Here is a 24,415-nt window from a genome sequence, read left to right as displayed (position 1 = left end):
TCAAAAGTACATTTAATATTGTCTTGTTTATCAAATAAATACCATACAGGTGGGGAAAGATCATGTGGTTCTTTTGTATCTTTTATAACGTGTCTATTTTGTAAAAAACCTTATGATAATAACACATTTAGGTAGCCCTTCTCATTTTTGTAGAGCACTTTCCTCACAAACTCTGTGTGACAAACACTGTAAGCTTTATTTTATAGACCAAGAATCTGAAGATTACTTGCCCAATGTAACATGGTGAGTGTCATATCCAGAACTCAAAATCAGTTCTCATGGAATGATGGAGAAATTTTGATTTGCAGCCAAAGAAACTGGCTTGACATCCTGGTTCTCCTGGAAAGACTTATAATAGAGAAAAAAAGGGAGTTCTCGTACTGCTACTTACTTTTTGGACTTGAGTACATTACTTCACCTGTGGGGCTTTGATTGCATATTAAAAAATGGAGTATGAGATGAGGAAGATGTGTTTTAAAATATCCAAGAGGACTTAAAGTTAATTCTATGAATCTAAGATCATTGTTCTTTTTAGTTCCCTTTATTACCTCTCTAAATATTATTTAAAATATAGCAGTCACTTAATAAACATCTGTTGGGCTACTAAATAAAAGAAGCAGAAATTTATAGGCAGGAATGTCTTTTTTTTTTAATAACTTATTTTTTCCCAGAAAACACAGAGAGAATTTTTAACACTCATTTTCTGGCATTTTTTGGTTTCATGTTCTTTCTTTTCCTTCTTTCTCTAACTTTGAGTGCTTAAAGGCAAGATTTCAATTTAGAAAGGGAAAAACTTTTGTGTTATATCATCATCATTGTTCTTATCATTGCAGCTAGCAATGAAATAGCACTTACCACATGTCAGGAATTGTGCTAAGGGCTATACATATATTATCACATTCAATCATTACAAGAACCCTGAGAGATACATAATATCATCTCCACTTTACAGTTAAGTCTATAACAACAACAGTTAACATTAACATACCACAGGTATCCTGTCAAGGGCTTTACAATCTCATTTTATCCTTACAACAACAGCCTGAGGAGGTGGATGCTATCCCAATTTTACAGAGAAGGAAAATGAGGCAGATAGAAGGTAAATGGTTTGCCCAGGATCACATAGCTAATTACTTCTCTTAGTTTCTCTAAGATTTTCAAATGTTATCAAATATCATCCCCAAAGACAATCAGTTAGCATTTCAGAGAATAATCTTTACACCTCCTGGAATTACAAAATTACCTCATTTGCCAGCAGCAAATGAATGATATATACAAGCTCCCTTCTCATCGTTATTCTTTCAGAAACTGTATAGAGAGAAACAGAGTTAATGTTTCCTTTGTTGGACTACTTACTAGTTCATTTAGTGAAAGGGGTCTCTCTAAGGCACTTTAAATACATTTTTGGAAGTTAAATTGTTTTAGACAGACAAGGGCACTGTATCTTTTGGGGGGCAGGAGGCTGCATGTCATACCTGCTCAAGCAGCTGTCGGAGTCGGTGAAGCTGAGACTCCAGCTGTTTATTGTGATCTTCCAAAATCTGCATTCTGGCCTCCAGCCGACCTTTGTGCTGCCTGAGAAGCTTAGCTTCTGCTATGAGCTCTGAGTCTTCAGCAGTATGATGGGGAGGTGCAATGGAATCTGGAGGTGAGCTGAGGGGGCTCATTGCCCTTCGAAGGTGTTGCTCCTTTAACTGCTCGTATTCCACTTGCAGGCTCCTAACATGGAAACAGGGGAAGATGAAAAGGGATTTCATTTGGTACCAGCATCCGTAAGTTCCCTTATCACCTGCCTCCTAATTCTACACATCTTTCCAAACATACATTTGAATTGAATAAGAACAACGGAACACAACTGCCATTCTGAAAATAATCTTGTTCTATCTTCAACTTCTTAATTGCACCTAAAAATGTCACCATAAACAGCAGTCAATTTCCCAGTATTCCTCTTCCCCACAAAACCAGTTTCACTGCCAATTGGACTTTGTTGTTTCGTGAACAAGAACAAAAACTGGACATCGGATTCATCACTTAAGTCCAAGGTATTGAAAGGTTGCTGTTATTTTATTGAAAAGTTGTTTTGTGGTTGTTTTTAAAAACTCTTTCCCACTGGGAGGATTTATCCTCTGCAAGGAATAACCCACCTTTGCTCTTCCTCCAAGTCGGCAATGATACGCTCCAATTCTCCCCTTTCTTCTCTTTCCACTGATTTCAAGATCTGTGCTGGACTTTGAGGTTGACTCACAGGGGACTCTCCTCCCAGTGTCTGACAGTACTGCTGGATGAGGGCATGCTCATCCTCTCTAGTGTAACAAGAGCAACAAAAGCAGAAACTCATGTAAGTGTGTTGGCTGTAAAGATTAAACGGGCATGATCGAGTCTGACAGCATGGCCAAGTTTGCCTTGCAGACTAACTTCCCCTGTAATTCTTCTTTGAAGAGGTAAGAACAAATTCACAAAGCAGGAAGTGTACGTATACTAAACACATCCACATTTTCTGGCTCATTTTATTCTAGCAGACATGTCTTATAAAATGCAAAATGAACAGATGTTTTATATACAGACGAGAAAAAATACTCCCATTTAGGGCACATAGTTCTAAATAATTACAATAAAATAATGGATGCTGTTATGCCCAAAAGGAACAAAGGGATGATTTTTGAAAAGAAGATAAAATATGGTAGAGAAAAGGCTGATTTTGAAATAGTTTCTATTTCAAAACTTACAGGTATTTTTTTTAACATTATTTTATTTGGCCATTTTCACACATTATTCATTGGAAACAAAGATAATTTTCTTTTCCTCCCCCCTCCCACCATCCCTCCCATAGCTGACGCAAGATTCCACTGGGTATCACATGTGTCCTTGATTCAAACCCATTTCCGATATGGGTGTTCATTTAGAGTCTCTCCTCAGTCATGTCCCCTCAACCCCTGTAGTCAAGCAGTTGCTTTTCCTTGGTGTTTTTACTCCCACAATTTGTCCTCAGCTTGTGGCTAGTGTGGTATCTTTTTTTAAAGGCTTGAAGATTTTGATATTAATTAGCTACGTCTCATTAAAAGAAATAAAGCACAAAAAAGTGAGGAGAAATAATGCGATCAACCTCATGTATTTGCATTTTTTATTTGCATTTAAATATAATGTTGTTCAATTCACTAACAGAAGACCCTGAAAAGCATCACTTTAACAAGGTATTAATTGACAGGTAAAATTTTGTCTTAGAAATCATAGGGAGTTATGAACAGAAAAATGATATAGTCAGATCTGTGTTTTCATAAGATTATATTGACTTATTTAGAAGTTAATCATTTTATCTCATCTAATCATTTTAAGTTCTTTTTATTTTTCTATTTTCCAGTAGTTAAAGGCTTTAATTGAGGCAGAAATTCTGTGCTGTCTATGCTATGTCTGCTCCCAACAAGGCTGTATGTTCTTTAGTTGATCAACCAGATAGGAAGGCAGCATTGGGGAAGGAAGGTATGAAGATGTTGATAAAAAAGTGATAGTATTGATATTAGACCTAGACAAAAACTTATATAGCACAAAGTAATAATACTTAATTCTTCACTGAAGTAAAAATCAAATCACGCCCCCATTTGTTTTGAATAACTTTATACTGAAAAGAAAACAAAAGCAATTTTCTTTATTAAAAGGAGGGTTCAATGGGAATAGTGGTAGATAAGAACATGAGTAAAAACACAGTAAAAACACTAATGGAATTTTAAAAAAGGAGAAGCATGGCATGTTGTGCTGTCATTTGTAAGGAAGAAATAAAAAGCAAGAGTGGTAAGAAGATGAAATTCCAAAGGAATCATTTAATATATTTGCTTTGTATATACTTGTACATACCCATGTCAAGTCAATAAAACTGACTGCATTTCAAATATTTTTTTTTCAAAAATAGATAAAAAATTTTGTAACTTGGCCTAGCAATAGGAGAGGAAGGTAGTAATTTAAGATCAAATCTTATGGCCCTGGTGCCTGAAAATTGTAGCTTCATAAAATCATTTGCTGCTCTGAAACCTCCCATAAAACACTAAAAAATTAGAGGCAGGACAATATAAAGAAGTGAAAACAATGAGTTAGTTTGAAGAGTTAGAGGATTTTTAAAAGAAATGTAATTGTATTTCCTTGAAAAAATGTGTGTGTGTGTGTGTGTGTGTGTGTAAAATTCAAACTTTTAAGTAAAAACACTAAGTGGAGGATCTTCAGGGCCTTATAATAAATATAACAATATATTTGTAATTAGTACATTCACTATATGTAAATGAATGTGGATAAAGCACTTGAAAACAATGTATTCTTTTTTAGTATTTTGCACATTCTAGTAATTTTGTTTACTTAATAAGTTTTCTATTGCAAGTCCTTTCTTTGTATACAATATAAATGTAAGTTTCATCTCTGCACTGAATTACAAAACAAAAAATGGACAAAACCCACAAACATTTATAATGCTGTATCTTCTATTAAGGTTTATGAACAAAATAGGTTTTAAAAAACTGATTCTATCTAACCAGACAACAAAATATATTCAAGTATTACACCTTGCTGATCAAAAAAAAAACTGTTTTCCTTATACATTTGTGTTCAATTAAAGATCTTCAGAAATCGACAATAAATTTTATCATCAACTCTATTACATTAATTAATCTGAACATTATTTGTACTCTATAGGGCAAAATAAAAATACTTTTGTGAAAAATAGGTACATATTTGTTGGAACATGTTTGTTATCAAGGGAGAGCTTGATAGATTATGCTCTATTAGTATCCATGCCAAATATGTCATGGCAAAACATATAGAACTTCAGGATGTTTAGTGGATCATTTGTCTAGGACTTACAGGAAACCATGAGTAAAAGTTGGTGGGCAAATATGAACATTTTCCCATTTTATTGTTCAAAGTAGCATATATTTGGAATATGGTACTCTTTGGACACATAATAATGCTAATGCCTATTTTTGAAAACCTAAAAGGGAAGCCAGGTAGTAACAGTTGATAGAGTGCCAGTTCTGGAGTTGGGAAGACCTGGGTTCAAATCTGGTCTCAGATACTTCCTAGCTATGTGAGACTGGAAGTCACTTACCCCCAATTGCCTAGTCCTTGGTACTCATCTGTTTTAGAATTAATACTAAAACAAAGGGTATGGGTTTAAAAAAAAAGAAAAGAAAAAAGAAACCTCCAAAGAGTTTGGGTTATAAGCTATGCTTAGAAGTCCTTCATTCCACTGTCCCTTTGCGTAAGAACTCAAATATTTAAAAGGATGTGGGATTTTATGGATTCTGAATGTTCCCTTGACCCTAACCTTCAGCCAATCCTGAGTACCTCTTTTCCATGTCCTCCTATAAGGTTATCACAAACCTTACTAGGTCTTACAAACCTCACTAGGTCTTCCTTGCTTCCTCTCACCCTCAGGAGAAGATCAGAAGAGTACTAGGTCTGACCACTTATTATCCCTGACCCTCACCACATGATTAGCTCATCTGCTTTTCCTGTCACATTTCTCTAATGATGTCTTCTATTCTTCCTATTCTTTGAAATTCTTCACTAGTATTATGTTGCCACATGTTCCTTTTCATCAAATACTTCTCCATTGACTTCTCTGGAATACTCATTTTCAATTCTTTGAAGATTTGAGTTCCTTATCTCAGTCATACACTACTGTCAGGAGAATACTTGTATTTAAAAAGTGATCTTTTTTTTTTTTACAAGAGGCTTGAGGTCTTTAAAGCTGTTTTGTCATTTTCTAAAAGCAATCAGCCCATATTAAATTCTGGGCAGAAGTCATTACCTTTTGGTACTTTTATTCCCAGGTATACATGTTGATGAACAAATTCTGTAGGATATTTTTGCACCCACATGAAAATCAGGGAAATAAATATTCTGCATCCACCTGGTCTATACTATGTGGATGAACAAGGTACACTCATATGGATATTGTCATGGGCATGGATATGAATATTTCTGTAATGTTTCAAGACTTTATGCACCTAGAACAATGCAAACAGGCATATCTAAAAGACCTCACTATTCACAGGGAACCCTTTTTGGGAGACATCTCTGCACTGGAACTTTTCCATTTCAGTGGCAAATAACCTTTGTTAAGTTTACATCTTTGTTTTATTCGTGTCTCACCTAATGTTTATAGTCAGCTAGTTGTTTAATTGGGTTATTTCATTTAAGCTTCAAGGAATCTTTAATGTTCCTATAACTTATGAGTGAGGACACCTTATTAGGAGAAAGATTTTAAGGAATATTTTGCTTGGTTGAATCAAATGCTTTTTGATAATTCACCAAGTATTGTTAAATCTCAAAATCTCTAAATCTTTTAGTCAGTTGTGAAAAACTGCTTAACTAATAACCTTGTTGAGGATGCACTTGATCTGTGAATATAAATGAGTCTCTTGAAGATTTTGTATTGATGAGAAAATAGGCTGGGAACTGCCGATGTTCTCTGAGTCACCTTTTTAAAATATTAATAAAGTTTGAAAACTTCCCCATACATTTTGAATTTCCTATAGATACATGAATCGATCTTTTAATGACCTCATAATGTGCTATCTCCCAAGGATTTGTTCTTATAGTTTCATCTCTACCTCCCCTAAAAGCACATCTGATGATATTAAAGTCTGAGTAACCTCTATTATTGTTCATGATGAAAACAGTTTGCTGTAAAAATGTTTAAAAATCTCTTCTATTTATCTTTTTTGTTTTTGTCTTCCTTTCATTTGTATCCTTAAATGCTCTCAGGATGACTTTAGTTTCACACTTTCTAAAAACTGGTTTTACCCCTTATGGATGTTTTCTTCTAAATGAGGTGATATCATTCAATAATCATCCATCATTCTTTTTAATAAGATTTGAAAGATAAGTTGATGTCCTACATCATTGGCTGCCACCTTTCTTTTTTGGCAAGAATTTTAAATGCTTGATGACTGAGGTGCCTTGTTAAGGCAATTGATTTAGATTTGTTAAACGTTTACATTAAATTATTATATCTAAGGATTGATATAGTTTCTGCTGTCAAGTTCCTATTTTTATTAATATTCTTTAATTTCTTTAATCGGCTCAAGAGTGAACAAGTTCAAGTATGTGCCACATCTTTTTCTCACTATTCTTCCTTCTATTTTTTTAATTGAATCTGATTCTTGTTCTGAGAGGCTGGTAGACTAATTATATATACAAACAGATGATTCAGGATAAAGGAATGAAATAATACAAAGATTTGTACACTACAAAGAAGTCACAAGACTTTCTTTATATCATGGATATTTTTTCAAAGAAAAGAATTGATACATTTTGGATGTGACAAGCACCAAATAGCACAATGAAAATGAGCCATATAATATAATATTGCAGGTAGAAAAAAGATCTATTATTGGTAGATGAGTTATAAGGTACAAATTGATATTATGCTATTTTAAATTCATGAAGATTAGTCTCATGACTAAAAGCTAATGGGAAGTCCTTATACATTTAATGCCATATCAGTGAAATACTAAAAAATTAAAAACTTGATGGGTGAAATTTCATAGTCAAGTCCTTCAATTGGGGGAATGGCTGAACAAATTGTGGTATATGATGGTGCTAGAACACTACTGTGATATAAAGAATGGTGATCTGGAGAATTTCTATATAAACTGTGAAAACCTTAATGAACTGATGCAGTGAAATGAGCAGAACCAGGAGGACATTGTACACATAAAATAAAACATTGTAGAATAATCCAATAAAATGGATTTTGCTACTAGTAGCAATGCAACAAGCCAGGACACTCCTCAAGAACTTATGGGAAAGAATGCTATCCACATTGAGAGAAAGAATTATAGATGTAGAAATGCAAAAGAAAAACATTACATAACTTATCATATGTGTGTGTGTGTGTGTGTGTGTGTGTGTGTGTGTGTATGAGATTTAGTGTTTAGGCTTTAAAAGACTACTCTATACCAAAGATGAATAATATGGAAACAGGTATCAAGTGATAACATTTGTACAACCCAGTAGAATTGCTTGTCAGCTCTGAAAGAGGGGAGTAAAGAGGGCAGAGAAAGAAAATAAATCATGGAAACATGGAAAAACATTTAAAAATAAAAAATATTTTAAGGAAAAAAAGAAGAAATTTCAAGTTCAAAGCTCAGAGCATAAATCAACTTACATTGTTCTCAAATATCTCTCAGTAAAGAGATTCTAGGAATAGCTGTCAGCTTTATGACTTCTTCCTAAGCCTAAAGCTCAAGGATCAGTGAAGTTGCAAGTTCTTCCAAATCAATGAAGAGAAACCATATAATTCAAATATTTTATAGGAAGCTCTCATGCTTAAGAGTTTTAATTTAATGAGGATGATTTTTTAGGATGGGGGGACTATGGAATGGGGGAGTGAAGACCAAGAAAAAAAATCTAAAATCAAAGAGTAGGAAATATAGTAGGAAAGAAAAATAAATATCTTTCTTTTACAATTATCCCTCATTCTAACAACAATGAAGTTTTCCCAGTTCTTAGTGGTTAAGAGAAGTTTGCAGTATAAAAGAAGTAGGTCCAAGTTAACTAGTTCTATGGGACATGAATTATTGAAATTTGAAGATGAATCTGGGATGCTGCAAGAATAAATATACAATCATTTGATGACATTTCTTAAATTAATTGGGCCAAATGAGAAAGGTAGAAAAGTAGAATGAGTACTCCATTTATTCTAACTGAAGCAACTTGATTTCTTTAGGCAGAAATGTTGACAAATGTAAGGTGTTTCATTTAACATAAATGACATATCAAATAAATAAATGTAGGCAATTTATCCTATTATGGCTCAAAAGCATAAAATTTATGCAGACTTTTTTTTTAGCAACCTCACTTATCTACTTTGATTGGGATCAAAATTCAGAGCCACAATCAATGAAGATTACTTCAGACAGCCATAATCAAATGAAATAGCCTTTCCCAGCAGCTCTAATTACATGATTTACTTACACACTTCCTGTGGTAGAACTGCTGTCTGTGAGGAAGGAGCCATTAGTCCTTTCCATCTGGGCCAGTCTGAAAAATGAGAATGAGAACATTAAAAACAGGGTTAAGAAAATTATGCTCATTTTACTTGGACACATTCACTGATTAGAGTCGTTCTTATTACCCAAAATAAAAGACAAGACTTTAAAATTACTTGTAATTCACATAATATAAATTTCTAATACTCGGTTGTTAAAATGGCAAGGCTGCTAACATATTTCTAAAATGCTTAAGAATTCCCAGAGTTTTATTGGATCAAGAGAGATTATGCATATTAAGTGCTTTTTAACCCTAGAATTCCTGCATAAATGCCAGTTAATGCTGTTTTGTAAGGGAGTATATCCACTCACATATTACTTGCTCTTTTTGGAATTAAATTCCCAGAAAAATTGTCCATGAGTAAAATGCTAGGGAAAGTTTTGCGAAGAGTGAGAAACAGAGTTGGAAAAGTATGGGTATAAGCTGGGGTGTGATGGAAAGATGATTTTAGTAACCTCTGGAGTTTTGGTAACCCATATGGACCTCTATGATGACCGGGTAGCTGTGGCCTTAAAGTCTAGTGTCATGGAAGATGACTGGGAAGATGCAGATGCATCTGGATTATCTTACTTTGAAATTCTGAACTAAAGAGATTGGTATACTACGAGTTCAAGACATTACCTTGAATTATACGCTAAGCAGTTGGGGGTTTCACCCTTGGAACTGCACAGCTGCTACTTTAAGATGTCCATAGCAGAAGAAAAGAATAAAAAGTTGGCCTTCATCCTCCCAAAAAGATTTTGCCAGCATAAGTGCATAATTAGTAAGGCATCTAACACTTTCATCTGTAAAACGATGATAATAACAGCACCTACCTCCCAAAGTAGCTATGAGAATAAATTTAGATGATATTTGTGAAGTGCTTTGCAAAGCTTAAAAAACACATATAAAATGCTAGCTATACAGGAAATGAGAAAAGGATCTGATGATACAAAATTCTTGCAAATGTTGATACATTTGGAAACACAAACATAAACATACACACACACACACACACACACACACACACACACACACACACACACCACCACCACCACCACCACCACCACCACAAATACTGACTAGTAATGGATGAATTGGAATATAATGGTCTGAAGCTGTCAGTCACTAAGATCTTCAAGGCACCTACTAAGTGTTTGGGTCATGTAAGGTCTGAGCAGTGAGGGGGTACACAGACCCCAAAAGAGGGGAGCTTGCCAACACGCCCCTTTAAGAAAAATTTTTTTTAAATTTTGTATACCTTTATTTTTAAATTTTAATTAATTAAATTAATTTAGAATATTTTTCCATGCCTACATGATTCATATTCTCCCCCCCCCTCCTGTAGCTAATGAGGAATTAAACTGAATAATTTTTTTGAGTGAAATTTCTACAGTTTAGGAGCTACTACTGGGTATTTGCAAAGAATTATGCTATCAAACCCCCAAATGACTTCATTTGTAGGAGGAGCATAAGAAGGGATAACTTGGCCTGAATCTTCTGGAACAATCTAGAAAGAATGAAGAGCAGAAATGTAAATGGGATTTGGTCATCTGCCTCACATACACTCTGGGGTTGTCTTCTTTAGATTTAAGCAAGTCTTCTGTTCCTCACTGTTTAACATGACCTTGGATAAGTCGCTCAACTCTGGGTCTGATTTTCCTCAATTATAAAATGCAAGTTGGACTTGATAACCTTATCATAGAGAAACTGGGAGTGGTTTTATACCAAGAGAGCAATGTTAACCCAAAGCTTGCATTGGTTTATACATAACCTTCTTACACTGATAATTGTTCCTGCTTAAACAAACTGAAATTCTTGATATTTAAATGAACTTTCTCATGGTGCTCAAATTCAAATTTGACTGGACAGCCATCCACTGAATTATATTTTAACATAATGTTACTGCAGCCAAGCAGGTCATCAGTAGGCATCACCAGCCCAATGTGACTATAAATTAGAGATGGGGTGAAGAAGCACAGCCACTGTTTCACTCCCCTCAGGTTGGTGTCAAATACTCAAATAAATCACCACTAGTCAAGACTAAATATAATATCTGTGAAGGCTGTAGAGTGCATTTCTTTATCTGGGAATATGAAGAAATAGTACCAGTGCATCTCTGGATGACAGAATTGGGACTCAAAAGATGTACTACTTACAATGATTATCTGAAACCAACAAGACATAATCGAATAGGATTGAATGTAAAACACCAGTGTAGGTTAAGATTTATACAATTATACAAATGCTCAAGGGTTGAACCCTGCCAAAAAGGGGAAGGGGGTGACTACATGTTTAATGGTAACAACAGGGTGATGTGGCTGTGAAAAAAACAAACACTACCACCACCTATTCCAGTCTTACTTCACATTGTATTCTTCTTTATGTAGAGCCAAATTGGACTACCCTGCATAAATAATTTCATTTGATTGCCTCAACTGCTCCAGCTGTAAAATGGTGGGGAGTAGCACCTGCCTCTCAGGGAGGTCCCCTCGTTACATGGTTGTGAGGATCAAACGAGATAATATTTATAAAGCACTTAGGACAGTGCTTGGCACATAGTAGCAGCTTTACAAATGCTTGCTCCCTCTCCATTCCTCCCATTCATACTCTCTCCTTTTCTATCTCTGTGATTTTGTTTATATTGTTCTCTATGGCAGGGATCCAAAACAGTTCTTTTTTATATATCTTTCCCTCTAAAGAGAAGCAACACAGAACAGTATATAGAAAACGACATCTTGTCAAGAAGATCTGTGTTGAAGACTCACCTTTAATAGATACTGGCTGTGTGATCCTGAGCCAGCCTCTTAACCTCTTAGCCCCAGGCAACTCTCCTAAGTTTTTAAATTTTAAAGGAGGTTTTGATCTGCACTGGTAGAAGGAATTTCCTCAGTGGAAGTTCCCTATACCAATAAAGGCAGAAGATCAGACCAGACTTTTAAAGTTCAGATAAAAGACATCTTTCTACAAAGGGTTCATCAGTTTCCTCAATCAGTAATGACATTTCCTCCTCCGAAGAATTCACCAAGCACTGACCTCATAAAATACTTATCTATTTTCATTATTTATACGGGGATTATATCTCACCACTAAACTCACTCTGTGAGAGCAGGGACTGTCTTATCTCATATGTGTAGCCGTCCTGATACTTAGCTTAGATATTTAAGAAATGCTAGCTAAACAAACAAACAAAAAAAAAAAGCAGCTGCAGTTTAATGAAAAGGGAAAAGGATTATAGGCTTGCTATATGTAAAATTGTACTTTGATTGGACTTCATATGAAGTATTTAGATGATCTCAGTTCAGAGAAGAATATTTTAAAGCAGGAGAATTGACGAACTGTAGTGTGTCTAGGAGTAGATGACCAACATGATTCAGGGTTAGGAAACTATACCAGTTATAGAATGGTGGAAGGACTTGGGACTGTTTTGTCTGAAAAAGAGCTTTTTTGGAGAGAAAAAGGTAATGGTGGCTAGGTCTAAATATTTGGAAACATCACACTTGTTTTATGAAACTCAAGAGAACAGAATTGAGGTAAATGAGTTAGAGGCAGGCAGGTTTGAATGCCATGTATGTGGTGAGATTTTTGCAACAGTTTTAAAAAATTGGTATATGGTGTCTTGTGACATTGAATTTTTTATCACCTCTGGGAGATATTATAGAGGAGATTCTTGCACTCAGTAGTATATCAGACTAGATGTCTTCTAGTTCCCTTATAAGTTTGAAACTTAATTATTCATTTACTTAACAAAAATTGAGGAAGCTTGCTTAGTACAGTGGAAAGAGCACTGGTTCTAGAGCTAGAGAGTATGGATTCAAATTCTCTCTCTAACATTTTACTGCACGGATGACCTTGGGCAAGTTATTTAATTCCATTGATCCTTAATATTCTCAACGATAAAAGAATTAGGTGATTGTACTAGACAGATGGTTTCTGAGGTTCCTTCCAGCTTTTGATCTGTGATCCTATGAATTAAACTACATTAAACATATACTTTTTCAATAAAAAATTTGTAATGACCTAGAAGAGGGATTTTTAATCTTTTTTTGCCATAATCCTTTAGGTAATCTGGTAAAACCTATAGACTATTGCTCTGAATAATGTTTTAATGTTTTAAAATGTATAAAATTAAAGATATAAGATTAAAAGGAAAATCAATTATATTGAAATATTATCAAAATAAGTATTTAAAAAAACTAAGCATATGGACCCTACATTAAAAACCTATTCACTAGAGAATCAAGGACTTATTGTGAATAGTCTGTCTAACAAAAATGAACTGTTCTCATTAATATTATTTCCTTCTAGTATTACTATAGAAGAAAAAAATATCAAAAGACTCACTTGTTATACTTTCCCTTTAAATTTAAATTTAAAAAAAATTTAAATTCAATTTCTTTCACCCACTCCAAACAAATCTTTACACTTTGTTCAAGGTTTAACTTAAACACATTTCCTTGAAGCCTTCCAGCTGGATCACATATAGATTTCTGTCAAATGATTTTGAATCCAAAGTGAAATCTTAAGTAACAGGTATCATATTATCTCGCATAAGAAAAATTACAGGATCATAAAATATTAGAGCTGAAAAGGTCCTTCTTCATCAAGATCAGCACCCTCATTTCATTATGAGGAAATGGAGGTCCAGAAATCAAGTGTCTTGCCCAAGGTACTAGGTTATTAATGGCAAGGCATAAAATCCAGGTGTTCCAATTCTCAAAGCCTAGCCTTAATCACCAGATCTTACAAAGAGTATAACCCAACTTAATGGAACTCTGTGCTTATGAACTATTTGAGAAGAGACAAAGTCAGACCAATAGTCAGTCCCATCTCAGATTCAGTCGGACTAAAGACTACATACTTTTAATCCTAGAAGGAACCCAGCTGAAAATTGTTGTCCTCCTCAATCCCCCAATCCTCCTCTACCTCTTTCTCTGGGGATAGCAATCGAAGCAAAAGTATGCTTATGGAAGAAGCATATCAAATGAGTTCCTGATACATCAATTCACTATCCCGACTGCTTGCCAGACCAGCAGATCTTTTCCTGGCTGCAATGCCCCTATCTATGCATGTTATCTTTTACATTCCTGTTAGAATGTAGCAAGATTCTTGAGGGTAAGGATCATTTCTCTTTTTGCTTTTGCTTCCCCAGGACTTGGCACAGCACCTGGCACATACTAAGCACTGAAAAAAAATAGTTTTTCATACAGTCATAGAAGCATGGTATGTCCTGAAGATGGGCATTATCATAATGACCAGTTTTAGCAATGGAGAATCAACATCTCTAACTTCCTCTAGATCTCTGCTATAGAGCGTAGCATTTAGCCAACACTTAAGTGGTTGATACGTGCAGCCAAGTATTTACCTAAACCTTCTTGAAGGTATTTTCATTTTCTGCCTGTGCTACCTCTTGGAGTAGAATGAAGTCTACAGAATGTACAACCAACCAACCCATTGGGTAAAGCTGTATTCGTTTCCTCAAGGGGCTAAAAAGCATCCTCGTTTGGGCTCACATGTTTTAAGGGAGAGGGTCCTTCTGTTAAACAGTTAGCTGTGTAGTTAGTATATTAAGAAACAAGTTTGCTCTCCACTAAAAAGTAGTTACTTCTTAATGCATGTGGAAGAGAAGAATGAAAAGAGGTAGGAGAGAGTCCTGCGCCTTCAGCTGAGGGGAGATCTAATTCAAATCCTGTGTCTAATCAATACTAGTCATGGGACCACAGGAAAATGACTTACTTTCTCTAAGGTCAAGTTACTTGTTGATTAGGGGAAGAACAGAACCCCACCAAATGGGCAGAGAGGTGGCCCAGTGGATAGAATGCCCAGGGTCTGGAGTCAGGAAGACTCTTTTTCCCAAGTTAAAATATGCTCTCGGACACTTAATAGCTGTGTGACCCTAGACAAGACACTTGATCCTGTTTGCCTCAGTTTCCTCATCTGTAAAATTATCTGAAAAAGAAATGTCAAACCACTCCACTACCTCTGCCAAGAAAACCCCAAATAGGGTAACAAAGAGTCAGATACAACTGAAAAACTGAAAAACAACTGAACAATAACTCCATAACTAACTCACAGGTTATGGGAATATACTATTGAGTCCCTAGGCAGGGCTATATATAATAAGGATCAAAGGAGATAATTATATAAAGTCTCTTATAAATTTTAAAGTGCTAAATAAATGAAAGCTAGTATTAACTGTAGTTCTTCCTGTTAAGACACATAGAATGCTTCCTTCCTTTGGCAATTTTTGACACTTTCTTTTCATTATATGCATGCATGCATATATGTGTGTATATATATATATATATATATATATATATATATACACACACACATAATATTCCAAAAGTCTCAGTGAAGTTTTATGCTTTAATAACTTTAAGTTTTAAAAGCTTAAAACTGCAGTGGGACATTTGGGATACACTTTATAGCTATATGTAACATGTTTATTAAGTGTCATTATTTATTATAAATATGTGCAAACATTTATTAATAGGATAATTGAGTTAGGATGGGAAATCCTATTAGAGAAAGGAAAAAATGGTGTAAATTACTTGGGTAATAACTTAAACAGTCCAGTTGTGCTATGCTGGATGCCATTTGAGGTACTTTAGTAAGGAATTCCTAGAAATTCTTGACAACAACTAACTTTATTTATATTCCTTATTAACCTAAAACCTGAGCAAGCCTAGACCGTTAAACATTGCTTGTCTGGACTTCTTGGACATGTAGTATTTCTACAGCAAGCTTCTCAGATCTTTTTATTTGGAAAGTTCAATAGATGTGAATTGGGACATCCTGGAGTGCCTTTCTTCCACATATACATACGGCTCTGCTGAGAGCAAAGCTGCAGCAACATTCTGTTAATTGTGTTAAAATCCAGATTAACCAAGGCTGGAGAGGAATGTTAAGGACAAGAAGGACATTTATAGCTATAATGGGGTGAAAGAAGGGAGAGAAATGCTGTTCATATTGGATGGTATGACAAGAACAAGGTCAAGCAATTAGGATCCGACATATGATTTCACAGAGGACTGAAAGAACTGGCAGATGTAATTGCTGAATTGTCAGTTATTTTCAAAAGACCATGGAAAATAGGAGAGGTGCTATAGGACTGGAAGAGGGCAAATGTTCCCATTTTCAGAAAAGGGAAGAGAGTAAAGTCTGTAAATTATAGACCAGTGAGGTTGACTTCAATTACAGATGATAACTAAGAGCAAAGTCACTTCATCAAGAATAGGTCATACCAGACTAACCTCATTTTTGTTTTGGACAGGATTTCTTAAATAGAAAGACCAATTTCATATCTCAAAATTGGCCTAGATTTCAGTTTGGTATTCAATAATCAACCAGTTCATCCAGAAGCATTTATGGAGCACCTATCATTTGCCAGGCACTTTGTTAGGCACTGAGGACACTAAGACCAAAGTGACAGTCCCTGCCCTCAAGGAATCCACATTCCATTGGGACATCATTCACACATATAGAAAGGTACAAAACGCACCTGAGGCTGATATCAGTTAATCTTGTGAGGGTGGAAAGGGAGGCACGAGGAGCTGGGGAGTAGAGGGAGGTCTCATGCAGAATGGGGCACATGAGGAATAAAGAAAAATGACTCTTCCAGGAGGCAGAGGGTATGAGTGAGAATTCTAGCCAGGAGGAATAGCCAGAGAAAGGCCAAATGGTAGGACACAAAGTGCCATGTGTACAAAGCAGCTGAATGGTGGAACGTTAGACTATACGGGGCAGCTAGGAGGTTCAGTGGTAGAGTGTTAGGCCTGGAGCCAGGAAGACTCCTCTACCTGAGTTCAAATCTGGCCTCAGACACTTCTTAGATTCATGACACTTGCAAGTCACTTAACTCTATCTGCCTCGTTTTCTTTATCTCTAAAATAACCTGGAAAAGGAAATGGCAATTCCATCTGAGTATCTTTGCCAAGAAAATCTCATACAGGGTCATGAAGAGGTAGAAATGACTGAAAAATGACTAAAAAAACATAGCTCAACCACAGGATGCATGGAGCAGAATAATGAGTAATACAGCTGGCCAAACTGTAAAAAGCTTTAAATGTTAAATAGTAAAGTTCCTATTTGATCTTCAAAGCAAGAGAGCCATTGGAGTTTGATTAGAGGGGACCTACACTTTAAGAAAATTACTAAAGAAGCTGAGTGGAGAATGAGTTGAAATGGAAAGAGCAGGGGGAACAATGGTGGTATCATAACAGTTCCAGCAAGAATTCATAGGATGGTTGGTGGATGTGCAAGTGACAAGAGGGGGACATGGGCAAGAGGTGTGATGGGGAGAGCAACTAGCTGTGGCAACCGTCTGGACATAGGAGTTAAGGGGCAATGTCTAGTCAAAGCTAGGAAGCGTCTGGAAGTGGTACCATTTGTAGATGTAGAGAAGTTCAGATCAATGGATGAAATAATGAGTTCTGGCTTGGATAGCTTGAATTTGAAATGTCTAAATGACATTCAGTTTGAAATGTCCAAAATGAGGTTGGCAATCTGGGACTGGAATTTGGGAGACAGACCACAGCTGGCGATATAGACTTGGGGGTCAGAGACATCAGTGCCTAGGCAATAGTGCAAACAGGAAAGGGAAGAGAGTTCAGAACAGTGCCTTGGGATGAACGAGAAAGTGCCATCAGATCGACAAGAAATCATTTGTAACTTTGGATGGGACAATTTCAGTGGAATGATGATCTTGGAAGCCAGATGATAAGGAGTCTTGAAAAAGAATATGAAGAGAAGTAGCGGCAATGAGTCTAGACAATTCTCTGAAGGAGTCTGGCTCAGAATGTTAGACCTCTTGATCTTCAAAGTGTGACATGTGTGAATAATGGCAAGCTCAAGGGTGTGACTATCCTTGGGGTAACCGAGATAGAATAAAGAAGTAGGTCACTGTGATTGAGAAACTGGGGAATGAGGTGGTTAGTGTATTTGAGAGACTCTGAAGTATATAAGCTGAAATCCCCTACTTTAGGGTCAGAAACTGCTCTGATCAAATTTTCAGTTGCTATTTTCACTCATGACATGGCAGACTTTGGAGGGAGATGGTTAGTAATACCTGTGACTTACCTGAAAGACCCAGATGAGAGCACAACCTTTTAAACTATACTCGGTTCATTGCTGTATGGAAATTACAAATTCATAACTTCCTGGCTCCTGTGACAGAACCTTATACAGTTATAATCGAAAAAATTTCTTCTAGTAAAGAAAAGTCATTCTACTGGCTTGGTACAAGTACCAGAACTTAAAAGAGGATTGTAGCATATAAATTTGCATTGATATTCATTTTATAAATTTATTATAAACATAATTTTATAATAATATAATTTTGGATTTAGGCATAAGATAATATAAGTAATTACATTATATGTATATAGAATAACATTTTCTAAATTTCTAAAATGTCTTTGGAAATATTTTCTACATTTTTTTCTTATAGAATTATATTTTCTTTGAAGCAGAATGTTCCATTTACACAACAGTGATATTAAAGAAATTCAGGTAAGCCTTCTTGTTAAAAGTCCCTTACCTGGAGGCATACTGCTCTATCCTGGAATGGGTATCATCGTGAAATAGCTGTGGAGACTGGGACGGGCTGCAGAGAAAAACAAAACAAAACATCATATTACATGTTCAAATATATGTTCATTACATAAATAGAAATGTTAGATCAATTAGAGTAATAAATTTGCCATGCAAAGAGACCACTAGGATTGTTAACCAGGGATATATTGTTATTCATACCAAGAGTTTAGTAATTACCACATGCTAATAAAAATGATCTGAGCAGAGCATTAGCCTTCTGCATATAAGGTCTGCATATACTCACTCATATTGTTCTGGCCACATACTGATGAGTGTGATAGGACTGTAAGGAGGGGAAAAAAGGAAAAAAACCACAGAACAAATACTTTAATGCAATTCAAAACAACTAGGGAGAAAAGAAACACTTCTTAATTATGCCCCACCCATACAACTGGATTCAGTCAGGCCCCAAATAAGAAAATCAAGAGAAAGAGAAGCCAGAGTACAGTTACAGGAGAAAGGAAACTATCAACAATATTCTCATCGAAAGGAAATACAATGGCTTATTATTGCTGAGAACTACATTTTAAAATAAGCTAAAATCAAAATTTATAAATATATTCTGGGATGGAATGGTCATTACTGTTCCATTTTCTGTTCTTGTTTTTAAAAAAGAATAGTAGGGGGCAGCTAGACGGCTCAGTGGATTGAGAGCCAGGCCCAGAGACAGGAAGTCATGGGTTAACATTTATCCTCAGATGCTAGCTGTGTGTCCCTGGGCAAGTCACCTGACCCTCATTACCTAGCCCCTACCATTCTTCTGCCTTGGAACCAATACACAGTCTTGACTCTAAGATAGAAGGTAAGGTTTAAAAAAAATAGTAAATTTTAGAAAGCTAAAGGTGGTGGAAGGGAGCAGGTCAATTAAGGGTTCTGGAAATAAGACTAAGTCTTGGAAATAAGAAGGATATTTCTAAAGAGCAAGTCTGATCATGTCTCCCCTTCTACTGTATGAACTTCAGAGGCTCCTGATTATCTCCAGGATCAAAAATAAAATATTCCTGCTTTTAAACTTCATTATCTGGTCATGTCCTATCTTTCCAACCTTCTTATGCATTACTCTCCACCATGTACTCTTTAATCCAGTAGCACTGGCTCCTTTGTTCTTCTTTGAACAGGACAATCCAGTTTTCTACTCCAGCCATTTTCATTCCACCATGCCTGGAACGTGGAAAGCTCTCCCTCATCTCTGCCTTTTGACTTTGACTCTCACACATGTCCCACCTTCCTCAAGCTGAATTTCTCATTCTCCCTTAACATTAGGACCTTCCCTCTGTGGATTCTCTCCAATTCAACCTGCCTATATCTTCTTCACAGAACACAGTTGTTTGCATGTTGGCTTCCTGTTAGACTGTGAGTTCCTCTAGAGCAATGACTGTCTTTCCCTTTCTTTGTATCTCTAGCATTTAGCACAGCGCCTGGAAGATAGTAAGTACTTAATAAATGCTAGAGGATTTATGCCCAAGTTTAATGTAGCACACAAATGAGACTAAACATCCACTCATTTCTTTCAACATTTTCTAAAATATGATCCCTAAAAAACTGTGTATTTCTGCAAATCATCTCAACTCAACAATTGTTTACTAGGTATCTTTGGTGGTTAAAATTATTTTAAATTGTTGACATATATCATTCTGTTCATCTCTAGGTCAACACCTTGATACAGATTTAGATTCCAAGACAAGAAAATGGTGCTGAAAGAAGGAGATTTGTACAAAGTAATCTTGAAAAGGAGTAAATTGAACCAAAGTGAAGACAATACACAATGGTCTTAATAATAATGTAAAAAAAAACACGCATACATATCATTCAGGTCAAAGTAATGATCAGTCTTGATTGTAGAGGGCACACAATTAAAGACATCTCCTTTATTTCAGGAAAGGGGTTGTTGTTTATTATTCATTTCTGAAGAGGACCAAAGATGTCTGGTCTTGACTTGCACTTTAATTGAATTTAAGTGAAGCAGTTGCACAAATTCCTCAGCTTCAGTATCTCTTCCAGAGTCATTGAAGTCCAAAGGCAGAACAAAATTCAGGATGACTGGCAATGGTCTGGGTATCTTCAGTGTCTGACAGAACAAAGCACTTCACAGTGCCTGCTTCAACAACAAACTGTTCTTATCTGCCCATTCCATTGGGGGATATCTTCACATGCTTGTAGTAGAGACAACCTCCTACCTCGCCAGTGGGTTTGTGGCCCATTAGATACCTTTAACTGGATTAGCCCATCTGCAAAAGTGGTTTTCTGGGGTTTGTCCACTGTGCATATAGAGCTATATAGTTTCTTGAAGTTACAAGTGAGAGTTGAGTGCCAGGTGGGCATCACAGAAAAGGGATGTTAGGATACTGATTGTCCAAATATGTGAATTTCTGGACAAGGTCAATGTATTAGGCTTGCTTCACGTAATAGTCCTCCTCTGAGTTCCTCCTTGAAACCTCCATTTCAGAATAAACCCATATCAGCCATGCTCACTGGCCAAGTACCTGACTCTCCCACTCCTATGGGTAATGGCAAGCAAGTTCAAGAGCATAATACCTGTATGTAGGTAGCTAAAGTAGAATGAAAGAGCTGGTCATTATGACTAAGAAACTGAGGAATAAGGTGGTTTATATATTTGCATTTCCAGTGCTTAGTCAAGTGCCTATTACAAACTAAATAATAAATGTTCTGTTCATCACTCCATTGCTCCATCCATCCATCTGTATGTCTATTAATCATCTATCCATCTGTTTGTCTACCTCTCTGCCAGTTCCTGTCTATCACCTGTCTATTATCTATCTGTCTGTTTGTCTATCATCTATCTATTTTTCTCTTCTATCTGTATGTCTATATATTTGTTTATCAATCACCTATCTACCTATCTATTCTGTTATAAGGGAGCATTTGGGTGGCAACAGCAGAGGGGGAACAGTCCTAAGAAATGATAGTGATGAGAACACAATAAAAATAGAGAAAACAAAACCAGAAAGAAACAATAACTTATAGAAATGAGATTCCAAAGCCTCATAGTATCTGAACATCATTTAACCAAATTCATACTCCAGTTTTACATATAAGTACAAATATAAAACATGTAAAAATTAACTATTTGTTCAACTAAACTTAAAACATCTCAACAAAAGCTTCTCTTAAAAAAATTCAAGAGAAAGAAGACTTTGAATTATTTCAATAACACCTACTTTTCCCATTTCTATTATACATTCATCTACAAAGGATAATTATTTCATACTATTATAAAACTAGAGTTAGGCTCAGTAGAGCAAGAACTTACAAAGAATGGAGACTTTCTGATTCAAATGAGGAATTGTAAATTAATTTTCTTTGGATCTATTTTCAAAAGAGATTTTTCAGATGTTGTTTACTGGTAAATCTTAATATCTCCAAGATACTTGTCTATTCATAAAATAAGTATAACAAAGCATAATATAAAGCTCTTAATGTTAAACAATAGTTTTCTGCAATCCTTTTTTTTAACTCTCAAAAAACTGGGTGTACAAGTAGCAAGTAATTATGTGAACAATTTCCTATGCACAATACTTTGGGGCTCTGTAATTTGTATTTGCTCTATGCTTTCCATAAATAGAGACTGAATGAGAAAATGTCTCAAATTCAAATGTACTAGGGCATTTCTCACAAGTTTTTAACATTAAAAAATTCATTTTTGATCTTACTGGAAATGGGAAAGGCTTTGTGAGGCTGCTTGACTAGTTCTTGTGAAGTTAATTCAGCTGGCACAAAGAATAACTCCCTGAACTGAGATAGGAATGGTAGAGACAAGCAGTTGAATGGAAAAATGTTCACAGCTCTTCATATATCTGGGCAAATTTATTTTTAAAAAAGGAAACACCATTGGAAAAAAATTAAGTCAGAGAAGCTAGGCTAGAGGCTCTTACTATATGTCAACTATATCATAACATATTGACATTTTTGCTCAGGGTTAGGAGTAAAAACAAACTAACAACTCAAGGTTAAATCCTTCTTGTATAATTAGGAGGTACCCTTAAAAAGTGTGGCTTGTATATTTATGAAAAGGGGAAGTTAAATAATAAAATGTGTTTCCATATAGCCAAGGTGTGTTCTGGTTAATGGGATATTCTAGTTGGCATAAACTACTAATTTTCAAATATAATGTAATAAAATACACTTAATATAATTATTCTGAATAATTTAATTTTTTCATAATTCATAAAATAAACTTGTGGCCACATTGGAGTTCCCTAGAGTACTCATTATAAACATTGATTCTCTTCATGTTCTAAAGCAGATGGCATGGAAAAAAGGGTTTTGAATCTCTCCTGGCCCAATGCAATTCCCTGTAAGTTGTTTTATTTTAATAAGTTTTTGGCAGTTTTTTTTTTAATTCCTTTTGCTTCTATCTGATTAAGTGATGTAAAGACTATAAAAAAATTTTAGTCATTTGAATTCTGTCCCTGTTTACAGTCAAGAGAAATGAGTAAACTATACTGATTATTATAAATACTGATTAATGATGGCTAAAATAACAATGATGATCTTCTGTACTACAGCCTCATTTTATTTTTTTCAAGGCTCTCTGACATTACAAAGTTATTTGATTCTTATGCATGTACCAGTCAAGAGGATCTGAAGGCACATATTCAGCCAGCTTGATGATGAGGCAAGATGAGGCAGTTAAAATGATTATCCAAATTGAAGGTGGTAGTGATAGTGTTTTGAGGAGCCCTGCTTCTCAGTGCCTGGGTCAGTTGTGACATTAAAAATATCTTTCTCCTCAAGTATCTGAGCATGAGGGATTATTGAAAGAATCTTGAAGACTAAATTGCTCAGGATGCTTAAAGCCTAGATCCTGACCTTCATTTCTTGGTCAGCAGAGGACAAAAACCACAATAAAACTTTCCCCTTCTGCTTGATTGCTATACAGAGGCAGAGGAGCTGCTGTCATCTATATCAGCTTAAGTATCCTGACTGATATCCATCCTCTGCTAGGCTAATTAAATCTCCTTTCATTAACTGTTAGATCTTTCCTGGCTTCCTTTAAGGTTCAGATAAGGCACCATCTTTTATGAGCAGCCTTTCCTGATTCCATAAGATGCTAGTGCCTTCCTTCTATGATAACCTTCAATTTATTTTCCATAAAATCTTAAATGAACGTAGTTGTTTGCCTACTCACTCCCTCTTTTAGTATTTGACATATCTGAAAACAGATTCTGTCTTTCTTTTTCCTTGTATTTGTATAACTAGCATTTAGCATAGGGTCTGGCAATTAGCTTAATAAATGTTAACTCAGAGAGTTTCAATTCATTCTAATATAGCATTTAAATTACCAGTAGAATAATCTAGTCAGGATTTAATCCCATCATAAATGCTTTATAAAAAAATCTTCTCCCAATTTCATTTAATTGTATATTTTAAAGACAAAAAAGTGGGAAAATTAGTATACTTGATTAATATACCAAAAGAACTCTGAAAATATGTACCATATGCAATATTAATAAACTTCCCCCACTCCAGCAAAGGGTAGATAGGGTTGGGGTCTCTCCACATCTTCTTCTTTCAAGCCCTGCATGTTCTTTGTAATTCTTTTTTAACTTCTTTCCTTTTACATTGCTTTAGTCACTGTTGTGTTGGTGAGGGATACTGAGAGAGGGGGACTAAATAGATGTTGACCCCAGGAAGCAGGTTGAGGTAGGGGACTGAATTCAAAGGAGCACCTTCTTTCTTGTTCTCTCTCTCTGCTGGACAGCCCTAATGGAGTCTGTACCTAACAGAGGGTGAGTAACCCCTCCCCAAACCTTCTTCTTTTGAATAGTTTAAATTTTCA

At 35.6% G+C, this 24,415-nt stretch overlaps 1 protein-coding gene and 1 long non-coding RNA gene across 16 annotated transcripts in view; one reads left to right on the top strand and one right to left on the bottom strand.

The window, feature by feature from the left end:
- Positions 1-24,415, bottom strand: part of UTRN (utrophin) — a 651,323-nt gene that overhangs the window by 16,669 nt on the left and 610,239 nt on the right. For 13 of the 15 annotated variants that reach the window (XM_007484681.3, XM_056818903.1, XM_007484684.3 and 10 more), the window contains 5 exons: positions 18,860-18,898; positions 18,560-18,625; positions 8,965-9,030; positions 2,145-2,303; positions 1,476-1,719 (listed from right to left, as the gene is read on the bottom strand). In XM_007484681.3, the coding sequence (XP_007484743.2) occupies positions 1,476-1,719; positions 2,145-2,303; positions 8,965-9,030; positions 18,560-18,625; positions 18,860-18,898 (574 nt within the window). The remainder of the gene's footprint in view (positions 1-1,475; positions 1,720-2,144; positions 2,304-8,964; positions 9,031-18,559; positions 18,626-18,859; positions 18,899-24,415) is intronic. The other 2 variants (XM_056818905.1, XM_007484689.3) reach the window with 1 other exon arrangement.
- Positions 1,716-22,643, top strand: LOC103098586 (uncharacterized). The gene is made up of 3 exons (XR_463055.3): positions 1,716-2,042; positions 18,470-18,531; positions 20,264-22,643. It is a non-coding gene; the product is annotated as an uncharacterized LOC103098586 (long non-coding RNA).

Source organism: Monodelphis domestica, chromosome 2 (genome assembly GCF_027887165.1).
Source record: "Monodelphis domestica isolate mMonDom1 chromosome 2, mMonDom1.pri, whole genome shotgun sequence".
Lineage (NCBI taxonomy): Eukaryota > Metazoa > Chordata > Mammalia > Didelphimorphia > Didelphidae > Monodelphis > Monodelphis domestica.
The sequence above is the reverse complement of the archived record's forward strand: the minus strand, read 5'-3'. Positions and strand labels throughout refer to the sequence as shown.